Source organism: Plectropomus leopardus, chromosome 19 (genome assembly GCF_008729295.1).
Source record: "Plectropomus leopardus isolate mb chromosome 19, YSFRI_Pleo_2.0, whole genome shotgun sequence".
In the NCBI taxonomy this organism is placed as follows: Eukaryota; Metazoa; Chordata; class Actinopteri; order Perciformes; family Serranidae; genus Plectropomus; species Plectropomus leopardus.
Window position 1 is genome coordinate 25,332,677 of NC_056481.1, and position 23,622 is coordinate 25,356,298.

The 23,622-nt window shown below is 39.0% G+C and overlaps 1 protein-coding gene across 1 annotated transcript; it reads right to left on the minus strand.

The window, feature by feature from the left end:
- Window positions 1-3,491: 3,491 nt before the first annotated feature.
- LOC121958944 (ras-related protein Rab-37-like) lies at window positions 3,492-21,013 on the minus strand. Its single transcript, XM_042508129.1, has 9 exons — window positions 20,756-21,013; window positions 8,966-9,076; window positions 7,030-7,071; window positions 6,795-6,861; window positions 6,635-6,687; window positions 6,430-6,495; window positions 5,475-5,531; window positions 5,311-5,387; window positions 3,492-3,785 (listed from the first exon to the last, which is right to left on the minus strand). The coding sequence occupies exons 1-9, from the start codon at window positions 20,909-20,911 to the stop codon at window positions 3,680-3,682; spliced, it is 735 nt and encodes a 244-aa protein (XP_042364063.1). The 5' UTR covers window positions 20,912-21,013; the 3' UTR covers window positions 3,492-3,679.
- Window positions 21,014-23,622: the final 2,609 nt, after the last annotated feature.

A 23,622-nucleotide genomic window follows, 5' to 3' on the forward strand; every position in this document is an offset into this window, starting at 1 on the left:
TCAATGTGTTGTGTTGAATGTTTTAATCCATTAATGCAGCTTTAATGTGCTGACTTAAATACTAGAATACTGTATTTCAAAACAAAATTTAACCCTGAGATTGAGTTAAAATCTGAAGAGAAATGCATATTATTTGTTCATACCTTATGTTCGTCTGGATACAAATATAAACAGAGTCTAATATATTCTGTAGGCACTGTGCACGGACTCGTTTTGTTACATGCAATACAAACATGCAACTGAGCTCGAAAGTAAATCAAGGTATAAGACTGTATTTTTTAAAAAATCTGCTCACTTACTCACAAATACAATATGTACATATATTATATATATATATCCTAAATAAAAGACCAAATTTGAAATCCAACTGTAGATCATTGTCAAGTAGCTCATGTTATGTTTGCAGCAATCCTCCTCTACAGACACAATTCAGGTGACCAAAACATTTGCGTTCCTCTGCTGCTGTATTTCTGAACATGCAGAGACTCCGCATGTTCAGAAATACAGCTGTTCGTCCTCGCCAAGCACTCAGAGAGCACATTAGCTTTTGAGTCTATGCTTTTCAGTCAGCAAGCTTCAACAACAGCAAACTTTCACTTCTCAGCAATGTAGCAGTCTGACTACATCATCAGACATGACTTGTGTCCATGTTCTTGGCTTTGAATTGCATCTGTGACACAGTGTGTGGCCTTGGTCTGGATCTCTTGGAGGTTACATGATACATAAGGATGAAACTGTTGATTTTTTTTTTAAGTTTGCATGGAGACTGTGAGCTCCTCTGGCTTATACTAGTGGTGTGTGGGTGTGGGTAGTTTTTAAGTTTCCACTTTGGCAAACTGGAGTGTTTGTAACATCCTTGTACTTCTTTCAGCAATGATAACATGTTAAAGGGTAGGAAAAGAATTTCAGTCTGACATCTACATAAGGCAAGCAAAAACTTTCATTGTTGAAAAAGGCATAAATGATATAATTAGTTAAATGAGATGATGAAACTGTAGCTCATGTCTGTGGTTGTGTACAGAGCTTCAATAGGGATGTGGTTAAACTAGCTGAGCATGCTAAGCTTAGTAAAAAATTAATAGTTAGAACATGTAATTCCCCCTAAAACTACAAATTGCTGTTATGGTCAGTTGGTCGGTCCTCACTGAAATAATAAACTTTTCAATGGAGTACAATGAAAACATGAGCAGATGTTCATGGTCGTCAGAGTATAAAGTCCATTAAATGTGTCGATTCACTATTTTTTTGTTCTAGTGCCACTGTGAGATTGTTTTATTTTCTGTTTTTTTTTTTTTTCGGTGATATGTCTTGACAGCTATTTGATGGATTACCACCTAATCTTGTACAGACCAGGAGAACACTAATCAATTTGATGATCTTTTAACCGTCCAAGTATTGCCATTAGGTCAAAAAGTTAACTCCAGTTCCAGCCTGGTCTCACTGCCAGGGCATCAAAATATACTGCTTGGGCAGCTCCCTTTAGCTTCTGTATGAGACACGCTGGGCTTTTAACAAACTCCAATATAAACCCTTCATTATTAGACATTCATGACAACAGACTTAGATTTAAGAGCACTAAGGTTGCTTCGGGTAGGTGGGAGTGGAGGGAAATGGGCCCAACAAGAGCAGGACTTTGACCCAGGAGACCAGGGTTTGTGTCCCTTGTGAAACTAGCAGTTAACTTTGAGTTATTTAGTTCTGTCAGTTCTTAGTCACATGAACAACTCATGATTTACATCAGTCAGGATCTTTTCCTTTCCCTAATCAAGGTGTTTTGTTGCCTGAACCTGAACTTGACCCCTTCTTGGGTGCGTGAGTTGACTCTTGGACTAGTAAGGGGTTGCTTACAACCAACCTCTTCTGCGTCAAGATACAATGCAAAAGTTTTCTGATGGATAGAGCAGAGCATTATCATTCCAAGCTCGTAAAATACTGGCTCTTTGACAGTGCTTTTGGCGAAAGAGTGCAATGCCAAAAGGCACCTTTTCTCTCAGCCTGAAACACTGCTGGACGGCGTCTGGTGGGCGCGCAGCTGAACAGAAGCTGTCATGATGTTATCATATGCCGATGGTTGGCAGCAAAGCACCTGCTGCTTCTGCATAATACGTGCACGGGCAGTGTCAGTTGTGAGCGTGGCTGGACAGACCCTTTCATGCCTGCATGAAAGACAGGGTGGGTGGGTGTTTGTGTTTATCGCTAATTAGCAATTGTTAGCATGCGTGGTGTGCATAGCCATGCTACAATGATTAATGATAACGGTTTATAACTACTGTGCTGACTTATATGGATTTGACAGGTGTCATTCTATGAGAAGTTACAGTAGCCTATGTGTAAGATACAGTATAAATATGAATATATAACATGATAAAATCTGACAAGTTGATCTCACTTAAAAAAAATCTCAGAAACTGAATGCCTTGAAAAAGTAAATATAAGTCTAAATTTTTGTTTACTTTACATCTGTGTTTTTTTCTCAAAATTTAGCTGTAATTACTTAATTTGGTAAAGTTGTAACTTAAAAATGACAAGTGAAATTACCCTGTTCTTTCTAAGCATTTGAAACTTAAGTAAACCAAGTTAAAATGACTTCACTTGATCATGACAAAGAGGATTTTGCCAATGATGAACTTGGGACATTTGCTAGCTCTGTTTTGTTTACATTTAAAAATATACAATTACGACGATATAAATATGACTAAATATGACTAGTTTTCAGTCAGCAAAATACGGATATATAGCACAGTAAACTAGACTTAGAAAGATTGATTTAAATGAACTTGCCATTTTTAAGTCGGAACAATTTCACAAAATCAAGTTAATATAACTAAATGTTAAATCAATTTTACAATCAAACATAGAGTAAACATAAATTAAGATTAATAGTGACATTTACTTACATTTTTCACAGAAATCAATTTCCTAAATGTTTTTAAGTAAAATCTACTTGTCATATTTTACTGGTTATGCTGAAATATATAAATTAATTTTGAAAAACAATTTTGTTTCTATCTATAAATATAAAAAATATATGAAGGGCGCAAATAGATTTTTTTGTACATTTGTTATTGTTTAGAAAAGTTTCAGCAATGAGATTTTAATATATGGCGTAATCTGCAGTATAGAAGATCCAGGCAGAGCTGTAGTTATATTTGTAAGCTTTGCACAGAATCAGGCTAACTGTTTCCTCATGCCTGCAGTATTTATGCAAAGCTAGGCTAACCACGTCCAGACTCCACCTCTGTAACTCACATGTACGCACAGCGGTGATCATCTTCTCATCTAACGCTCACAAGGAAAGCAAATAGCTTAAAGCTATTTTCTTAAATAATAAGAATACGTTTTATATTATTTGCTAACATTTCTACTACAAATACTCAGTTGCTCATAATGATAAATACCAGTTTAAACAGTTGGGTAAACTCATAGATATGAATATTTGGATAGATGAAGATAAATATATTTATATCTATGAGTAAACTGTTCTGGGCTAAAGATATTTGTGGGTTTTGTGAGTCTATAGCTTGTTTTTTCCTTTTGGCTTTTAGTCTTGAATGAATGGCAGCATCATATTTCGGGAGCAGCAGTGAGTGAATGGGCGTCCTCCCACTCTGTAGCTCTCAGTGTGTCTCTGACAGTCTTTTCACCCAGAGCTGTGGGAGGAGGACTCAGGACAGGAGATTTAGAAGTAGCTGCAGCAGCCCGACTTCTCCTTCTGTGCTTCAATGTATTCATGAATCTGGAACTTCGGTTCATTGGGATGTTGGACGGCCCGGTGCTTCAGCTCTCTGAGGATCAGAATCAGAAGTCAAACAGTTTAGAAAACACTACGGGAAACTTTTTTTTTTTAAGATATCTTTTTGGGCATTTTTTGTCTTTAATTTATAGGACAGCTGTGAAAGGGGGAGAAAGAGAGAGAGGATGACATGCAGCAAAGGGCCGAGGCCGGATAAGGCCCTTAATTTGTACTTAATCATTAAAAAAATATGGCCATTCTTGCTCAGTAGTGGACCAGTTACAAAGCTTTTTCCCATTTGTCACTTAGACACAAAAACATGGGAAAATAGTCTGGGTTGAAAAATACAGAACTTACCCTATGATGATTTTTGATGGTACTGGATGAAGCAATAAGTTATTACATTTCTTAAAATGTTACTATTTCATCATCAGTAAAAATGTTACAGCTAATGTATGTTAAGTGTCATATGAAGTATTAAATGTATATTATAACATCTGGTTAATACCTCTTTAGAGCTATTCTTTAAGTCTGGGTAAAGCAAAAATAAATGTGTGCAGTGAATCTGTGTCACCACAGACAAATGCGTCATTAGCCACCCAGGCAAATTTGAATGATTAAAAACATGACCAAGTATATTAAATTATCTTTGAAAATTGTGAAAAAATGAGCAGTATTCCTCGCTCTGAGATGGTAGCGATGTGTCTGCTGAAGATGCTGGGCTGGAGAAGAAGCCACTGAAAAGTGACAGACTGTTGTTAGCAACAGACTCAATAGCACAAATCACACACACACCAAGAAGAAGAATGAGCCACCGTGCAGCCAAAGACTCTTATTAGCAGCTAACTCAGTAGCACACACAATCTATGGAACCACAGCACACATGTCCTAAGACAAAGAATTAGTTACAATGCAGCTACAGACTCTCGTTAGCAGCTAAGTCAGTCTATAATAGCACAGCATACACACACACATACCAAGATGAGAATGAGCCACTATGAAGCTAAAGAGTTTCGTTAGCAGCTAAATTAGCACACACAGTCTACAGTAGCAGAACACACATCGCAAGATGAAGAATGAGCCATCACGCAGGTACAGACTCTTGTTAGCAGCTAACTCAGTAACACACACAGCCTGTTTGTTCATAGTGTGAATGAAACAACACTGACACTATGCGCATTAATGTTAACAGTAAGGTTATTTTTATATGATAGTAAAGAGATTTCTAAGAATGGCTCCAGTTCGTCATCAAGCCATTTTTGACATAATCATGGACACAGAAATGTTGGAAAACAGTTGAAAAGTCGAACTCTACAATGCAGAAATACACAATTTCCAGTCTGTTCGAGTGATTTTTTAAAAGTATTTTCTAACGTCTACAATTTGTTCAGAAAGAAATCAGTGATTTTGCTTTATCCAGACTTGAATACATTTTGAGAAATGATCGTAATAGCAGTTGGTCATTACTAATTATTGTTTGTACGGAACACCAGTTGAAAGCAATGACTGCGAGCAGTGCACAGCAGACTGCAGATACAGCAGCTGTAGTGTTGAGTGTGTGTGAGACTGTTTCATACTTGGAAACTGCAGTGAAGGCCAGCTCTACGTTGACTCCCGTCTTGGCACTTGTCTCCATGAAAGGAACTGAATACTCCTGAGGATGAGAAGAGGAGTAAACAGTAGTGAAGAGCAGAATAAAGCACATCAGCTATGGTTGTACAGCAATCAGTGACATACTCACTCTGGCCAGCCTCTCTCCTTCATCTCTCCTGATTGCTCTGTCACTGCTCATGTCGGCCTGACAGAGAGATGCCGCACAGTATGGTTGGAACAGTAGATTCAATGATACAAATGTACTTGAGCTATTCACAGAGTCATATATCATATGAAAAAACTTTTTAAAGATAAACTTTGTTTTGGCTGACATAACTTTGTGTGTAACAAACAAAACAAAATTACTTACAAAATTACTTATCATCTCAAATTCAGCCAACATGAAATTTAAAAGCAGCTTGGACACTTTTTCAAGTTAAAACAAATAATTTCCTATTACAGTGAAATACACTTTGTGGCAAGCAACCAGATAAATTTTGAATATTACATCTTACAATGTTTAAAAATTTTGAACAAACTATGTATGATAAATACTAGATCCCAAAATCCTAGAAAAGTCCTAGAATGTTGGAGATTTCATAAAATCCTAAATCCCAAAAGCCTAGAAATGTCCTAAAATCCTTATAACTTCTTAAAATCCTTGAAATGTTCTAACATTCTAGGAACATCCTAAAATTCTAGAAAATTCCTAAAATCTGAGAAACAGCCTTAAACCCTGGACAAGTCCTAAAACCCTAGGAAATCAAAGATATGTCCTAGTATCCTGGACATTTCTTAAAATCCTAGAAATGTCCTGAAATCCTTGAAACATTATAACATCTGATCATTTACCTGAAATCCCGGAAAAATCCTAAAATTCTAGAAACATCCTAAAATCCTAGAAACATCTATAGCGCTGCTGCGATTGGCCCCTGGCTTTCTGTTATTTTGTAAAAAGTGGCCCCAAAGCAAAGCAAGTTATGTATGCCTGCCTTTTATATCTCCTGTCATAAGGAGCCACCGTTTTGCAGATACTAAAGATCACATCTGTTTCTATTTTCTCAACTCTTTTTCCTTCACTTGCTGAGCCTCTCCAGCCTCACCTTGTTGCCCAGCAACATGATGACTACATCGCTCTGTGCATACTCATGGATCTCTGTTAGCCATGCCTGTAAAAAGAAAGACAGACAGAAATATAAATACACGGTCTAAAATAACAGCCTTATTAGATTTTGTTATAGGATGTTTACTCCTGCTGACTCACTCATTCCCATATGTTTCCAGGCAGTAGACAGAGCCCAGACTTACCCTTATGTTGTCAAAGGAGGTTTTGTTGGTGATGTCGTACAGGAGGAGCAAAGCTTTAGATAAGAGATGAATATGGTTATCTTACCACACATCTCAACCACAGCAACATTTGAGGGTAAAAGTGCAGCTGAGATTCAGATACAGATAATTTTTGCCTCACCGTGTGCATCTCTGTAGTATGCATGTGTCACACTTCTGAACCGTTCCTGTCCTGCTGTGTCCCAAATCTAAAACAGAACAGGAGAAAAAAAAGAGCTCGGCCTGGTTCCACTTGGCTAACTCTAATTTTCAGTTTAAACACTAGTGCCCGAGAGGAAACCGGCCTGAGCTCTAAAAATAGGTTGCTATTGTGAAAGCACATTCAAGTTTTTACTGGCACTGATTTACTTACTGACCTGTAGTTTGACCTTAACGTCATCAACGGTCACCTCTTTGTTCTGGGAGAAGCAGAAACAGATTTTCATTGACGTTAGAATGGGTACTGCACACGGCTGAGTGAGTGATTAAAGGAACAATCCGTTCAAACTACAAAAACAATCTCAATAAATGTGAAACTGGTTTTGGATTTGGAGATTTCTGCCTACACAACAACAATACAAAAAAGAAAGAAAAAGACAACAGAAAAATACAGCTAAGCCAGGGACAATCAACTTGTATTACTTTGGGGGCCACTTTTGCAAAATGACTGTAGGCCAGGGGCCAGTCACAGGATTTTAGGATGTTTCTAGGATTTTGGAATGCTTCTAGGATTTCAGGTCATTTCACAGATTTTTGGACGTTTGGGACTTTAGGATAATACTAGTTTTTCGGAAGTTTCTTTGGCGAGGACATTTTTTTTTTTAGGATTTTAGGACTTTTCTCTGATTTGGGGACATATCTAGGATTTTAGGAAGTTTCTAGGATTTTGGGACATTGGGGGCTTAGCTAGGACCTCTGTCGGGCGTGAAGGGTATCCTCAATTAGCACTTTTTTATGATAACCAAACTATTTTGATGCTGTTTTATGCATTCTGGCACCATATTTATACATAAAGTACAAAAACAATTCCCAACAATTCGTTTATTTTTATTGTGTATTAGAAAATGGTTGGGAGGCCACCAGACACCCTAACGGGGGTTAAATTTGGCCCACAGGCTGTAAGTTGAGTATCACTGGCCTATATTATATGAAGAAAACAATAGGCTGGCTGAAACCAGAAGAGGCGTACCAGCTGGAACAGATACCAAAACTGCCTGACTTTTAGGAGGATGTTGTGTCACAGACCTCATGGGCTATGGGTTAGTCAAATTCATTCCCAACAGGTCAAGGAAAAAGAGAACACTCAAAAGGGGAAAACAGGGACATCCTAAAGTCAAATTTGCAACAGTGCACACACAGACTTTAAGTGGCAGGCTCTCACTCCTCTCCTGAGTCACTGTGGTGGTGGGCAACAAAGCAGTTTATTTCCAGTGACATGTGACAGCCAGCCTGTCCTACATTTTTTGAGGAGTGCTTCTGTTTCCCAAGGGAATCAAAAATGTGTGTGCTGTGATTTGTTCAGCGTAATGGGAAAACTGTTGCTGTTGATTTTTTTTCCAATTTACTATCATGGTGGCAGAAAGCTCAAACAGATTTAGAAAACTGGGCCAGTAGAACCAGAACTATTTGTTTGGATGAATAACTCTGGGTAGGTAAAAAAAAAAGAAAAGTTTTTTGTTAATTGGATGAGATAACATTTTGTCGGATAAACTTTTTTATGCTGTTTTCAGATGCCTTTCACAAATATTTAACCATTGAACCCTGGAAAAATTGTTTCATTTTATTCAAAAACATGAGGAAAAAAGGCAATGAGCAACTTGGTGAGAAATTTTGCGTACTTAGAAAATTATTATTTTTTTAAAGCTAGTTGAAATGTCTAAAAAAAAGAAATCAGCTAGGAAAAGCTATATTTATGACTAATGATGAGAATTTATATAATTTTTAAGCCATCTTTAGGCCATTTTTTGTTGCCTTTTTTCTTTTTATTTCTCCTTTTCTTTGTTCTTTCTTTCTTTTTTCTATCTTCTTTTTTTTTAGTTTTTTAACCAGGCCATTTCTTTTTTCTTCAATTCTTTTTTGTTCTTTTACCATTTTTTTCTTTCTTTTTTTCAAAGTTCTTGTTAATTTTCTTGTACTTTTCACTTAGCTTTTTGTTTCTTCCTATATTTGGGTAATTTATTCTTTTATTGCTAATTGCCTTCTTCCCATGTTTTTCAAGAAAACAATTTGCTTAATTAAATTTGTCTTAATTTCAACAACATATTGTCTCGTACATAAAAGACATACACACATACAAATCGTCAGTACACACACCGTGAATCCGATGCCCACTGTAGCAGAGAAGGAGCCAGGGATGAACTTTCCTTGATCAAACTGCACCAACAGAGACGTCTTTCCCACTCCACTGTCCCCGACAAGGATCGTCTGCAATAAATAAAAATTATTTTAGTATCAGAATCAGCCTGCAGCATTGTATTCTAGCAGAAACATCACAATCAGTTAAGAATGTTGGGTTGTGAGTCAGCATGTGCGTCATGGTGGACTTTGCTGCTTCCAAGCAACTAATGTTATCTTCTACAAGAAGTTGGCAACGTACCGCGATGACAGTGTGACTCACACGCTGCAGGAGATAACCTTCAAGACAATGAAATGAATGAAAGGCAGCATTCACACACAAGTTAGTCAGCAGCAGGGCCAGCAGTCAATACTTCATCTTCTACAGGCCTGTCTTTCATCTGAAGCCCACTTAGAAAGAGTCACACTGAGGTACCTGCCACCTACACACACACACACACACACACACTGCTCTTCAACTGTAACAGACACAGTAAATGAGATACCACCAAGCTGTTCTCTGTCTTCAGGAAAAAGGATTTGGAAATTTTGATGTTGAAAATGCAGCCTGAGTGTCTATAATCTTAAAACTTCAATCTGCAATCAGCTGGGTTATTATTTGCTTAAATCGTTCACCCTTAGCAGGCTTATATTTGGGACATGCATCTGTAAGGGACGGGCTTTTATTTCCTTTCACACAAAATGTTTGCGAAGCAAAGATGGAACTACAATCAAATTATTTATTTCACCAAACATGGGAAGAAGGTAATGAGCAACAAAAGAACAAATGTCACAGCAGTTAGCAAGAAATCTGTGAAAAGTTTTACCTGAACAGAGAATTACCTGAAAATTTGCCAAAAAGAGCATGGAACATGGAACGTCAACAAACGCACATGCTGGTACGGATGGTCAGGATTAAGGGAGGGAGGCACATGGTAAGGTATAGAAAAAAGACTCCTGTATGAAAGTCCAGGGTTTGTTGATCCATCCACCATCCCTCCTGCCTACCTTATAGTTGCCCTCACACTTCTTATATTACATTGTTACCCGCACCATTTCAAACTGTAGCCGTCCTGTCGCATTACATGTGGACGCAGCAGGTGCCATCTGGCCGTTGCAGGTGTATAACAACACTGTGAACAATTGTGTCTAGTTGCATTCTCACCTGATGCCGTCCAGCAGAATTTCATACGGGTGTGACAGGTGCCTTTTCGCATCACAATCTTACGCCCAAATCGCTGTCAAAGAGGCGGTATTTGACGAGTTTGCTATGAAAACGGGCTGAAACCTCATATAACCCCACTCAAAAATACCCAGACTATCCCTTTTATTTCCTGTTATCTCTGAACTGTCAGCTGTCTACAGGCACAAAATGCCTCCTTAACCCCCTTGACACCTGAGCAAAGTGGATTCATTCCTTTTAAAAACATGGAAAGAAGGCAACAAACAATTAACCAAGAAATGACCCAAAAATAATTTTAAAAAAAGGAAAATAAAAAAGAAAATTCTAAATATAAATAATCTTGTTTTCTTTTCTGTAATTCCATTTCAAATATATAATTCTAATAATTACATTCTTGTTTTTGTCCGTGTCATTTTTCTTAGAAAACTTTTTTTTCCTTGTCACCTTTTATGGCACATATCATGCAAAGTTGCTGATGACCCCTTTTCCCCTGAAGGAAACCCTGTTTCAGAGGCTTAAATTCTTGCAAAAGGCATCTCAACGCTGTACAAGAAAACTGATGCCTATCCAGGTTTTAAAGGGTTGAAATATTAAAACAATAAAAAAATGTGATATGTGGCTTTCAGGTGTTTTAACCCTCTTCGGACCATCCCCAGAAAGTCTGAAGTGGTCTTGGTTGGGATGGGTGTTCACATACTGGACAAACTGGAGTGGAATTAACATTTATGTCCATGTGACGATGAGTGTCTGCGATGCAAGCAAGACAAAGCAAGAAAGGCGAAAGTACTGTCAGGGTAGTGTGATCATCAGTTAAAGCAGGCAGTGGTTTAACTGTGAGGTTTTCATTTGGTCTTAACGCTTTATGGATGATAATGGCTGGAGGGATTAGAGCTGAGAAGCTGAAGCAGCTCTCTCAGTAGCGACAGGTTTTACAGCCTCCCTTTGATCTCAGCATTTAGAAGGATTTTAGAAAGTCCCCAAAATGTGTCACAACTTGGTTAGGGATATAATATACGGCATCAACAATAATCCTCTGAATTTTCATATCGACTTCATTCAAGTGTTTCCAATAACTACAATTCACTATTCTCCCTGTTGAGAAAAAAGTCAGTTCTGAAATTGAAAGAAGAATTACTTAAAAACTCTAATTAATATCCCTGGCTGTTATTTGCTTAAATCACTGAACTCAACAGGCTCATATTTGGGCTTTCACATAAAACTGTTGCTAAGCAAAGATGGAAATACAGTCAAATTGTTTCATTAAAACTCCTTTTTGTGTCTTTCTTGTTTACTCTGCTGGTATTACTTGTTCTTTGGTGCTCATGGTTTCAGTAAAATGAACTGAACGACTGAATTAAAGAGTCTTACCAAGCTAATCGTGTGTAGCATGTCCACACTGACAAAAATTGTTTCTTATTACAGTATAATATATTTTGTGGCAAGCTACCATACAAATTTTGGATATTACGTCTTAAAGTGTTTAAATATTTTGAACGAACTATGTATGATAAATCCTAGATCTGAAAATCCTGAAATGTCCTAAAATCTGAGAAATATCCTAAAATCCTAGAAACCTCCTAAAATCCTAGAAGACATAAAATCCTAGAAAAGTCATTAAATCCTGAATATTTCCTATAATCCTTGATCCCCAAATCCAAGAATGTCCTAAAATCCTAAAATGTCCCAAAACCCTAGAAATGTCCTAAAATGTAGGAAATGTCCTGAAATCCTAGAAAAGTCATAAAATCCAAGAAAATCTTAGAAATGACCTAAAGTCATAGACATTTTCTATAATCCTTGATCCCAAAGTCCTACAAAGCCTCAAATCCTAGAATTGTCCTAAAATCTGAGAAATGTCCTAAAATCCTAGAAAAATCATAAATCCTAGAAAATCCTACAAATCTTGGTAGGAACAACTGGTTTAAACAGACAGAAGGTAAATTCACTGGCACTTAATCTGTTTATGAGAGATGAATAAAACGTATCTCTTTTTCTCTCCTCACCACAAATATGCACAATATACTGTCCACTTCATTCACATCATCTGTGTCTAACTCCTGAACATCTGCAGTGTATCACCTAATTGCCTCCAGTCTCCAGAGGGGGTTTATGAGGCAGACCCACTTCCCAGCTAACCTCTGTTACCACGGAAACAGCGTTGTGCCCCTCTCCCATCGCAAACACACTCGTCCTCATCATCACATATGCATTTGTAATTCTACAAGTATGGCTGTTTCCCCCTCACTGATTCTGTCCTCACGTGCACACATGTAGGCATTATTTTACATGCTTTCACTCCAGTAAACAAGAAACAGCTGCCATTAAGTCACATCAGATAAACTTATAATATTGCTGTGGGTTTGTAAGACGCTCTAGGCCTACATCACCTTTTTTTCCCCATTTTTTGGAGACTGATTTGCGACATTGATTTCAGCTGGAGCAGGTGTGATCCTTGGCATTTAAAAAATTGTTGGGTGATTTTTTTTCCCTTCCTAAGAAAGATAATACAAAAGTGTAAGGGATGAGTAAAACAATGGATTAATCAGCTCTAACGTCCGCAGAAAATGTTAGCATGTCTGGCTATAGGCTGTTTGTACATGACATCACGTCACCCAGAAGAACTGCAGATGAGGGGCAGGAAGTGATTTTTGCATAGAGAGGTGCTATAAAAACTTAGGGGTTGACTGATTATCTGTCTGGATGATTATTGGGGCCGATATTTGGCATTTTGACGTTCATTTTATTTTAATGATCACTGATGAAACAAATTAAAAAGTGCATTGATTGATTTGTTTATTTAAGTGTCATGCACTTAATTGTGTCCAGCCCACATTGGCTTAGTAGACACTGATGATAACAAATCGAAACGATTCAAAGATGGTCACGTAGCCCTTTACAATATGTCCACAGAACAAAATATAAATTATACAAGGAGCATTTCATAATATACAAACCAATAATAGACAGTTATGCTGGATACAGTGTTTTCTGGCGTAATGTCCATGCATTTTCAATGAATCTGGCTAAGGCATAAATCTCGTCTTTAAAGAGCCAGCTCAACATATCACACTCAGCCAACCAAAATAAGTCAGGGTTCTGCACCTGAACTTTTTCAAACAAATGCTTTCTCAGATCACTATACAGAGGACAGAAGAACAAAAAATGAAATTCATTCTCAACAGCTTCAAGATCACACAAAACACACATACGCTGCTCTTCAGGAATACCTTTATACCTACCGGCTTCTCTCGCCAGAGGCAAGGTACCAGATCTTAACTGAGCACACAGGGACCTCTGTCCCCTCCTTAAGTTTAATAAGGTTCTGTGTAGTAATCTTCTTTAATTTGGACATAATTTCTGAGTTTTGGCTTACTCCAGATCTCCTCCTTCCATTGTTTCTTATGAAAATAAAGTATCAGTGTGAATGTCAGTAAAATAGGAAGGAAGTCCAGCCGTGATCTCCACCAACTTTCAGGGTACCACATCAAATTTCAAGAAGAATATTTTCGAAAAACAGTCTCAAGCAACAAAACACATGGGCAAAGTTGAAATGGGAAAAAGAACTTAATACACAAATATATGAGGACACTTAATATTGACACTTAAGTCAGACTGAGTTGGTTTACTGAAGTTGCTAACACTTAGAAAGAACAAGGTCATTTTACTGGTCATTTTTGAACTTCAATAACTACACAATTTAAATTAAGTAAATACAGCTAAGTAAGCATAAATAAAGATTATTAGTTATTATGTACTTTACTTTTTCAGGCAATCGGTTTTTCAAGATTATTTTAAGTAAGATCATCTTGCCAGATTTTACAATGTACTCTCCATATTATCAGCTACTTACAGTAACAATCTGTAACTATCAGCCGCAAAAACAAGAAGCAGATGAAAAGTGACGGTGCAAAAATGCCCCAGGATCACATCAGAGCCTGTTTTGTGGCGGTTTGGCTCTTGCTCAGGACTGTACCAATATTTAAAATTGTTTTCTCTATTATTCACTTGGACAAGAAAACAGGAAAATAGGGCCTGAGATGAAAAATACTCAAGTTACCCTTTAAATCCTTTTACTGTATGTGAAATTGGAGTATTTGGGAAAGTAGAGAATCATGGTGTTCTGCTTATCTCCTCTGCCTGAGCAATGGGAAAAGTCACTTTTATCTTCGTGGAGAGTATAAAGTCTGCACACAGCCAGTGTAATTTAGCTTGACAGTTTTCATATCGCCACTAATTTAGCCTGTCTGATACGCTACACAGCTGGGACTGGAATCCACCGAACAGATGACTACAGCAGATTACTGCAGCTCCCACTATTAGAAGTCAGTCTGATGACTGATGCAAATGCACTTTGATGGCAATATTTGTGTGAATCTATGGATCAGGAGAGGGTGCTGTGTTAGAGGGTGTTATATCATGATAAGCAATTAAAAAGCAATAATAAACAAACATAATTGCTTTTAGATTTCAGAAAAAAATACTTCAATTAATATAAAAGTATCAGTATAAAAGTATGAAGTATGGATTGCACTGACATGATACGATAAGATAAGAAAAGGTACGATAAGATACAATATGGTATGGTATGGTGCAATATGATAGGATACGATGCCATGCCATGCAATATGATGATAACCAATTCATCTGTATTGAATCCTGTATCACAAGATCAGTGTTACATTAATTTTAATAAAAATGTTGGCTGATGTGTGGTGAACAAAGGGAGAAGTGCTACAAAGAGCTCAAACTACAGTGTAATTTATGTCTAACCACAACCTAAACCGATGAGCACTCACAGAAGCTCCATTTTTGTTGTGTAATTGTGATCCCTTGGGGAAAACAGGCTAGATAGAGAGGAAGAAAAGCTACTGCCCCCCAGAGAAAAGGGACAAAAAGTGCATCAGTGAGAAAGAAACCTCACAGCACAGTCACCAGCAGAAAGTGTTTGCAGTGATCACCTCAAGGTTTGCTGAACTTAGGCCTAGACCACACATACACGCTAATTTTCCTCCTCCGGTTACAATCAATTTGCTGTCCACACCAAAGGTATTTTAAAAAAAAAAAATCACCGTCCACACCAAAACACAAACGCAGGCTATTAAGCGATGTCAAGCGCACGGAAATACAGAACTCATAGTAGTAGGTAGCCCTGCATCACAGCAACAGTGCTGAACACCACAAGTGCACAACACGCTGCAGTTCAGTGAGTCTGCTGTCACTGCGCTGCTCAGGCATGCTGGTGGAGATACCTAAAAAATACCTGTGTACATGTGGACTAGGCCTCAATCCAAGATGATGACTGGTATTTTGTCATAGGCCATATGTGCCCCAGTGACAAAGGCAAAAACACAGTAAATCAAAACATAAATATGACAAACTTTATGGGAGCTACTGGCAGCCACATCTGCATGCACCTCTGTCACCATTACTTCTGCATCCACCTGATGTGCTGCAGCACCATCATTCATTTGAAGGCGTGTGTCTGGTCAAGCCCAGTATACACTCTCCTTTTAGCTCCAACTTTGGTCTCCATCGAAATATCTGTCTCTTTAGCTGCTAAATGCTCCACCACGTTGCTGCTAACTTTGTCTGTTGACTTTCACTGGAAACATCTGCCCACTGCTGGTGGAGTTAAGGTCGATGAAGAGTTAAGAGTGGAGCTGAACAGTAAAGTTGCAGATTGTAAAAACTAACACGATGCTAAAAAGCTCTGTTGAGCTGATAGAACTGCAGTTTGGGGTTTTTCTTTGGCTTCATCACTGTGAGTTACCTTTACCACATAACTTGGTCATTTGATCCATTTTTACATAACATTATTGATGAGTGCAGCTTTAAATATTTATATCTTCTGTCAGAAGCAAGGGGATTGGGGTGGCTGAGAGCTACAGACAGAATAGGAAAGTCAGACAATATTGACAGACTGACTAATGTGTTGTTCATTTTATATTTATGGAACACCAGCCTGTCCTTTCCAGCCCTGTAAAAGACTATTAAAGATATGATATGATATGTTGCGATACGATAGGTTGCAATACGATGCATTGCAATATGTTGCAATACGTTGCGATATGATGCGATGCCATACGACACGATACGTTACGACACCACACTATACAATGATTATTAATTCCAAGAAGATATTGAATCGTTCATCACAAGATCAATGTTACATTGATTTTTGATAAAAATGTTGGGTGATGTGTGGTAAGACAAAGGGGGAAGTTCTACAAAGAGCTCTAACTACAGTGTAATTTAAGTCTAATCACAACTTAATCAAAGAGCACTCACAGAAGCTCCATTTTTGCTGTGTAATTGTGATCCCTCGAAGGAAACACTGGAAAAATGAAAATGTTGGTGGTTCTACAAACCATAGATACATTACATGTGTACATATCATATTGATGTTTCTAAAAAAGGTAGTTTTGATCACCAGTTGCTGCAGCCCCAAACGTGATTTTTGGATTTTAGCAAGTTTCCAAGATTTTGGGACATTTCTTGGATTTTAGGGCTTTTCTAGAATTTGGGACATTTCTAGGATTTAAAGATGCTTCTGGGATTTTAAGACATTTCTTGGATTTTGATCCTTTCTAGGATTTTAGGACATGTTAAGGATTATCAGACATTTCTAGCATTTTAGGACATTTCTCTGATTTTAGGACGTTTTTAGGATTTTAGGACATTAGGGGCTTAGCCAGGACCGCTGTTGAGGTGGGGATCCTCAGCTGGCACTTTCTTTTTATAAACAAGCTCTATTTTGATGCTGTTTTATGCAATCTGGCACACTGTGTAACCTTAAAATACTAAAAAATTCCCAGTGTGAATCTCTGTATTTTTATTGTGAATTAGAGAAATGACTGGGGGGACCCAACACCTTGTTGGGGGCCTGATCTGGCCCACGTAACTTGGGACAGAGAGGGTTATTAAAGAACAGTTTCTGGCATTTTTAAAGAACAGCTTGTTTTTGCAATAGTTTGCCCCTTTGCAAAGCACCTCCCCCCCTCACAGAACAAGACTGACACACACACACACACACACACACACACACACACACACACACACACACACACACACACAATTTCTGAGGCAATTAAAGGCAGCTGTCAAAGTGCATAATGGTTACATTAGGGCAACCCAGTTCTTGTCTCACTGGACCATTAGACTTTGTGAACTCAGTTCTCACTAAACTCACACTCAAGACAGAAAGTCACTCAGCAGCAGTCGAGAGTCATTTTTTAAGTAGAAGTCATTTTTTAAATAGAATGACATAATAGCAGATTGTTTCAGTGTGAAATATTCAAGACAAGTGATCAAACTTTTTGCAACGGTCAAGCACCATCAGAAAACTGTGACATGTTTTAATATGATGTTAAAATACTGTGTTTAATTTTGGAAAGAGATGAATTATATCAGATTGTCGGTGCATTTATTTCAGTAAGGAGTATTTAAAAAGAAACCAAAGCACTGACTAACTAAAGGCCAATTCAACATTAAAAGAAATGAGCTTTGACTGATGCAGCCCCCTCACACTGAACTGGAAGCTGTTCCTGCACAACCGATTCATAATATAATATGACATCTCACTGAAGCCCAAAGGGACTTCCTCTTTTCACTTTGTCCCATCTATAGCGAGGTCAAAGGCCAGCACTCCTGAGCTGGAGGCGACGCAGAGGATCTGACTTGTTGTCTCTGTAGGCTAATGTAACCTTAACCCTTTGAAGCTTGAACAAATTGACTCAATTTCTTTCAAAAGTTTAAGAAAGAAAGGCCAAAAAATTGTCAGAAATTAGTAAAAAGTTACAAAAAAATGTTCCTGAAAATAAGCAAATAAAAATGAAACAAAACATGAGCTTAAGAAAATGTTAAGGAGAGATATAATTATGAGATTCATATTTCAGGGATTTTTTTTCTTATTTTTTAGGATATCTTTCTAATAAACACCGCCAAGTAACTTTCCAGTCATTCTATTTCACTTCAGGCCTCCTCACCTTTTACAATTTTTTTTTTTCAATTTGTGGGACATGTCTTGCCAAGTTGCTCATTGACTTTTCTACATCTTTTTTTAATGAAATAAAAACAGTATTTTGAGGGTTTAAGTGCTTGTGAAGGGTGTCTGAATCCAGCACAAGAAATCAAAAGTCACTCCAGATGTGTAACGGTTAATTACTTGATAATAGCATCGATATGAGCACCTCTCAGGATGTCATGGAACATAGTTTCATCACGAAAGTCCCTGTAAGTACAATCAGAGCCAGAAGAATTACCCCGTGACTCATCGCAGCAGCCTCATAATCAGAGGGAAATTCAACTCCTTCCAGTCACGTTAGCTTACTGAGTTGTAATTTGACTACATAGAATAAATGGAGCAACAGTAGCTTCAGTTGTGGTCATGCTTCTCCAATAGTCCATCTCCTTTTAGCTGTAGTTTTGGCCTCCACCAACTCCCAAGAGATATAGGTAGCTCTTTGGCTGCAAAGTGCTGCACCGCGAACCAGCTAATTGCTAGCTTTGCTTATCTGTTAGCATAACATGGGTTTTTAGAGCTTTGTGTGGTAACTGGTGCAAAATAGTTAAGTTGCATGGTATGAATGGCCTCGACCCTCGAACAGAATGCAACAGTGTCACTCTTGGACAGAAATTGTAAGCCTTGGCCTGGAGTGCACAGATGGAAATGTCCCAAACTATTGTATAAAAAATACCTGTTTTTGTTGATACAGAAACCGCTGGACATGACCCAAACTATTGTTAAAAAATCCATGCTTTTTTGCTGTAAACAACTGGAAATGTCCTGATTGTTGTTAGAAAATACTCTCTTTTGTTAGTCATGAACAGGGGTCTGCTGCTGTCTCTGCTACTCTTCAACTGCTACCTGCTTTTGATGCTACAAACATGGCTGGAAATGTCCCAAACTCTCGTTAAACTATACATTTATTGGTTAGTGATGTGCTGCTATCTGCTGCTTGTCAGCCATCTGGTTTGACACCATTCACCATCCCCTCCTCCTCCTCCTGATGAGAAACACAGCTCATAGACAGGTAATCTGAATGACGTCATACAAATGAAATGTACAAATGTAATGTATATATGGCTTGCAGAAACATACAATGCCAACATTTCACTCTGGTGACTACGCTGCAATGATCGGCTGGTAAGGCCTTAGCTGTTTTAGTGTCCAGTTTAAGGTCAATGGGTGATGGATGTTTTGCTGTACTAGCACCTCAGCTTTGCACCAGTCTTCCAGTAAGTGTTCAGGCTGCAGACACTGTCTCAGCTTTTAAATCGTGTCTTAAAACACTTTTTTTTAATAGGCTCGCCTCCTCGTCTCATTCAATACAACTCTGTTTTGTTACCACCAGATATCATTTTTATTTTTACTTGCCATTTTTACCATATGAATATTTTATATATTTCACTGTATTCTCTGCTGTTGATTTTTTTTTCTGATTGTATTGTTCCACAAAAAGCATGTCTGCTCCTTGCTTGAAACGTGCTTTAAAACTGATTATTATTAAAGTGTTATTGCCAAGGACACCACCTTAGAAAACATTGCTAAATTTTTTTAAAAAACATACTGTTGTGAAAAACTCAGTGTTTACAGTTATGAAGCCACATTAGCCCTCACATGGTGATGCTACTGAACCTGTCCTTTCATCACTCTAATGCAGCCATTACTCCTCCATCTATTTGCTCATTTCAAAACGGAAATGGATATTATGTCAACACATTAACACATTAACAAGAGGATGAAATCTCCCAGTCTTAAGAGACTTAGAATACTTTCTATCTGGTTATCTCTTTTAAAAAATAATTTTAAGGACATTTTCTTTTCACCTTTTCCTAATTTCTTGCAATAAATAAATAAATAAAAAATAAAAAGGTAAACAACAGGCAAAAAAAGATTTTAAAAAAAGTTAATAACAATTATTATAAATGTAGTTTTCAGGACATTTTCCTATTTTAAAATGTACTATTAAGTTTTCAGAATTTCTCTCCGTCTTTCTCTTTCAAAACTAATTTTCAGGTCATTTCCTTGTCACCTTTTTCGAATTGCTTGCAAATTTAGGGGACATCTATTGCCAAGTCCCCCCTTTCTTTAACTATTTTTTTTTTTTATAAAAGGACTCAAACCAGTTTGCTCCGGTTTTTAAAGGTTTATATGCATGACGAAGGCGTCTCAACTGAAAGGGTTAATATCTTGCTCAAAAGCATTTCGGCACAAAGTGACGTCTTTTAAGTCGGAAGCAGATAAAATGAGGAGGCTGGTGTGAGTTTAAAGCGGCGCTGAATGTTGATTATGGAGCGAGTGATGCGTTTTGGTCAGATCTGATACGCAAAAAAAGCCTGGAGACGCGCCAACAGAGACGGCAGCCAACTGAAGATCAGCACCACGGAGAGCGCAAAAGCTGGCCAGCGCGGAGGCGTGCCGGGGTTCAGGACCCGAGGACCGGACCCGGGCACAGCGGGGTTTAACGGACATCTCATGAATGCCAGTTAAATATCAGAAAAAAAGAGACTAAGAAAAAAACCCAATCTGAAATAAAGTAAACCGGTCATGGGAAGTTAAACCGTCGGTTTTTGTATCGACATACCTTGTGCACTAAATCCTCATCATAGGTCGGAGCTGGAGGGGTCTTTGCCTGGCTGTCGGTAGTCTCTCTGGATTCGTACCCGCTGTCGGGTTGGATCTCCGGGTAAGCGGTAGTGTAGTGCGCCGTGATCGGCTCCATCGACTCCATCCGCTCCATCCTGTCGTCCTCCCCGCGCGCTTTTAAAACGGAGGAGCCTGGGGAGGAAAATAAAAGCTGACAAACCACGCAACTCTCTCTCTCTTCTCCTTCTCTCTCTTTCTCCCCTCCCCACGCAGCTTTCTCCTGCTCCTCGCTCCTCGCTCCTCTCTCGGCCCCTCCTGTGCAGTGAATCACAGTCTGAGGGCTTCAGCCTACATCACTTAACATTTAAAAGGCATGTCGTGATCGCTCACCCACATCACGACCAACACAATACAGGAGGTGGGGGGGGAGGTGAGGATGATGGGAGCAAGAGGAGGATGGACAGAGGATGGGCTGCAAGTGTTGACCTGTGGCTTCACTTATTTAACCTTCTGAAATCCGGACAAATTGGACTGATTTCTTTGAAAAACATTAAAGGCAGGCAACAAAAAACGTTTAAACTGGCAAGAACTATGGTAAAAAGTATAAGAAAATTACCTGAAAATGACCAAAATAAATCAATAAAACATAAATAAATAAATATAACCTGGAAAGAAAGGTGCTTAAAATTCTAATAATTCTGTAAAATAATTTATTTTATTATTATTATTATTTAATATTTAATTTTGATAATAATAAATACAGTTTTATGGTCACTTTTATCAATCATTTTCTAGAAATAATTTTCTAAATCTACTCATTTCTTGCACTTTGCAGGACATTTCTGGCCAAGTTGCTCATTACCCGTTTTTCATTTCCCGTATTTCTGAAAGAAATCAAACCAATTGTCTTAGGTTTAAAAACTTTGTAAAAAGCGTGCAAATGCAAACCGAAGAAAAATAAAGTCACTGCAGGTTTCAAAGGGTTAAGTATTTCCATGTTCTGCTATGTGCTGCTCTATATTATAGCAGTTTTATAGTCTATGTGCATGTAAAGTGATTTTCATCCCAACTTGTTTTTAATTTCTTTGTTATTAAAAGTCTATTGGAAATCACAAAAAACCCATCACAGGCTGAAAATCACTGAAAATATGAAGAGTTAAAAATTTTAAGTTTTTTTTCAAAACAATGTTGCTAGTGTATAAAAGCTATACCTTAAAACTCAGAACTTTTCTAAACATGTCTCCACATCATCTATAAATAATTTATGTTGCTGTCAATAAATGTTCTCATCAATTAATACTTATTTTTACATTTTAAACATAGGACCATTAAAAAAAAAAAATATGATGCATCGATAGAGATTAAACATGTCAGTGAGTACATGAGTTAAAATGAGCTCCACCTCAGCCTGTCACAGCTTGAGAGTTCTCGTTAATACAACCACAAAAAAATCACAACAACAACACCCCAACAACAACCAACACCACACCCAACCAAACCAACAACAACCCCACACCCCACAACACCCACACACCAAACCAAAAAAATCACATCCCACAACATCACCCCCCAAACCCCCAAAACCAACCCCACACCCCCCCAACCCCAACCACAACCCCCACCAAACCCAACCCCCCAACCCAACCCCAACACCCCACACCCCAACCAAAACCCCCCCCCCACCAACACACCCCCCCCAAACCAAAACCCCCAACAACCCCAACCCCCACAAAACACCCACCCCAAAACCCCCACACCCCAAACCAAACCAACCCAACCCCCAACAACCCACCCCCCCCCCCCCCAACAACACAAAACACCCACCCCACAACCAAAACCCCCAACACACACCACCCACAAACACCCCCCCCCCACACCCCCCCAAACCCCCCCCCCCCCCCAACCCCCCCAACACACCCCCCCCCACCCCCCCCCCCCACCCCCCCACCCCCCCCCCCCCCCCCCCCAACAACAACCCCCCCCCCCAATCAACCAACCCCACCCCCACCACACCCCAACACCAAACAACAACAAAACCACCCCCACCCACAACAACCACCACACCCCCAAAACAAAACAAAACAACCCCACCCCCCCCCCAACACCATCCCACCCACAAACCCCCCCCCAACCACCCCCCCCCAACCACAAGCTCCAAACCCCCCAACAACAACAACCACCCCCAACAAAACAACACACCCCCCCAAACCAAACCAACCCCAACCCCACCCCCCCCCCCCAACCACACACACCCCAAACCCCCCCCATCCCCACAACATCCACCCCCACAAAAAACCACCCACACCAACACCCCAAAAAAACCCCACATCCCCACAACCCCCCCAACCCCCCAACCAACCCACCCCCACCCCCCAACAATCACATCCCCAACACCACCCCCAACCAAACCAACCAACAATCCACCTCCACACCCAATCACACACCCAAACCAAACAAAAACAACAACAATCATACCCCCACACCAACAATCCACACACCCCCCCACCAAAAACAACAATCACCCCACACACACCACCCCAAACCCCACCCAAACAACCAAACCACCAACAACAACAATCAAACCTCCACAACAACAATCACACACCCAACCAAACCCCAACCAACAACAATCACACCTCCACAACAACAATCAACACCCAAACACAAAACAACAATCACATCTCCACAACACCACAGCTCCAGAACCAAACCAACAACAAAAATCAAACAACAACAACCACACATCCAGAACCAAAAACAACAACAACAACACACCTCCCAACAACTTCACCTCCAGAACAAAAACAACAACCCGGGGGGTATAATATGAAGTGAGATTAGTGCCTTAGCGAGGTCTGTTGAGAC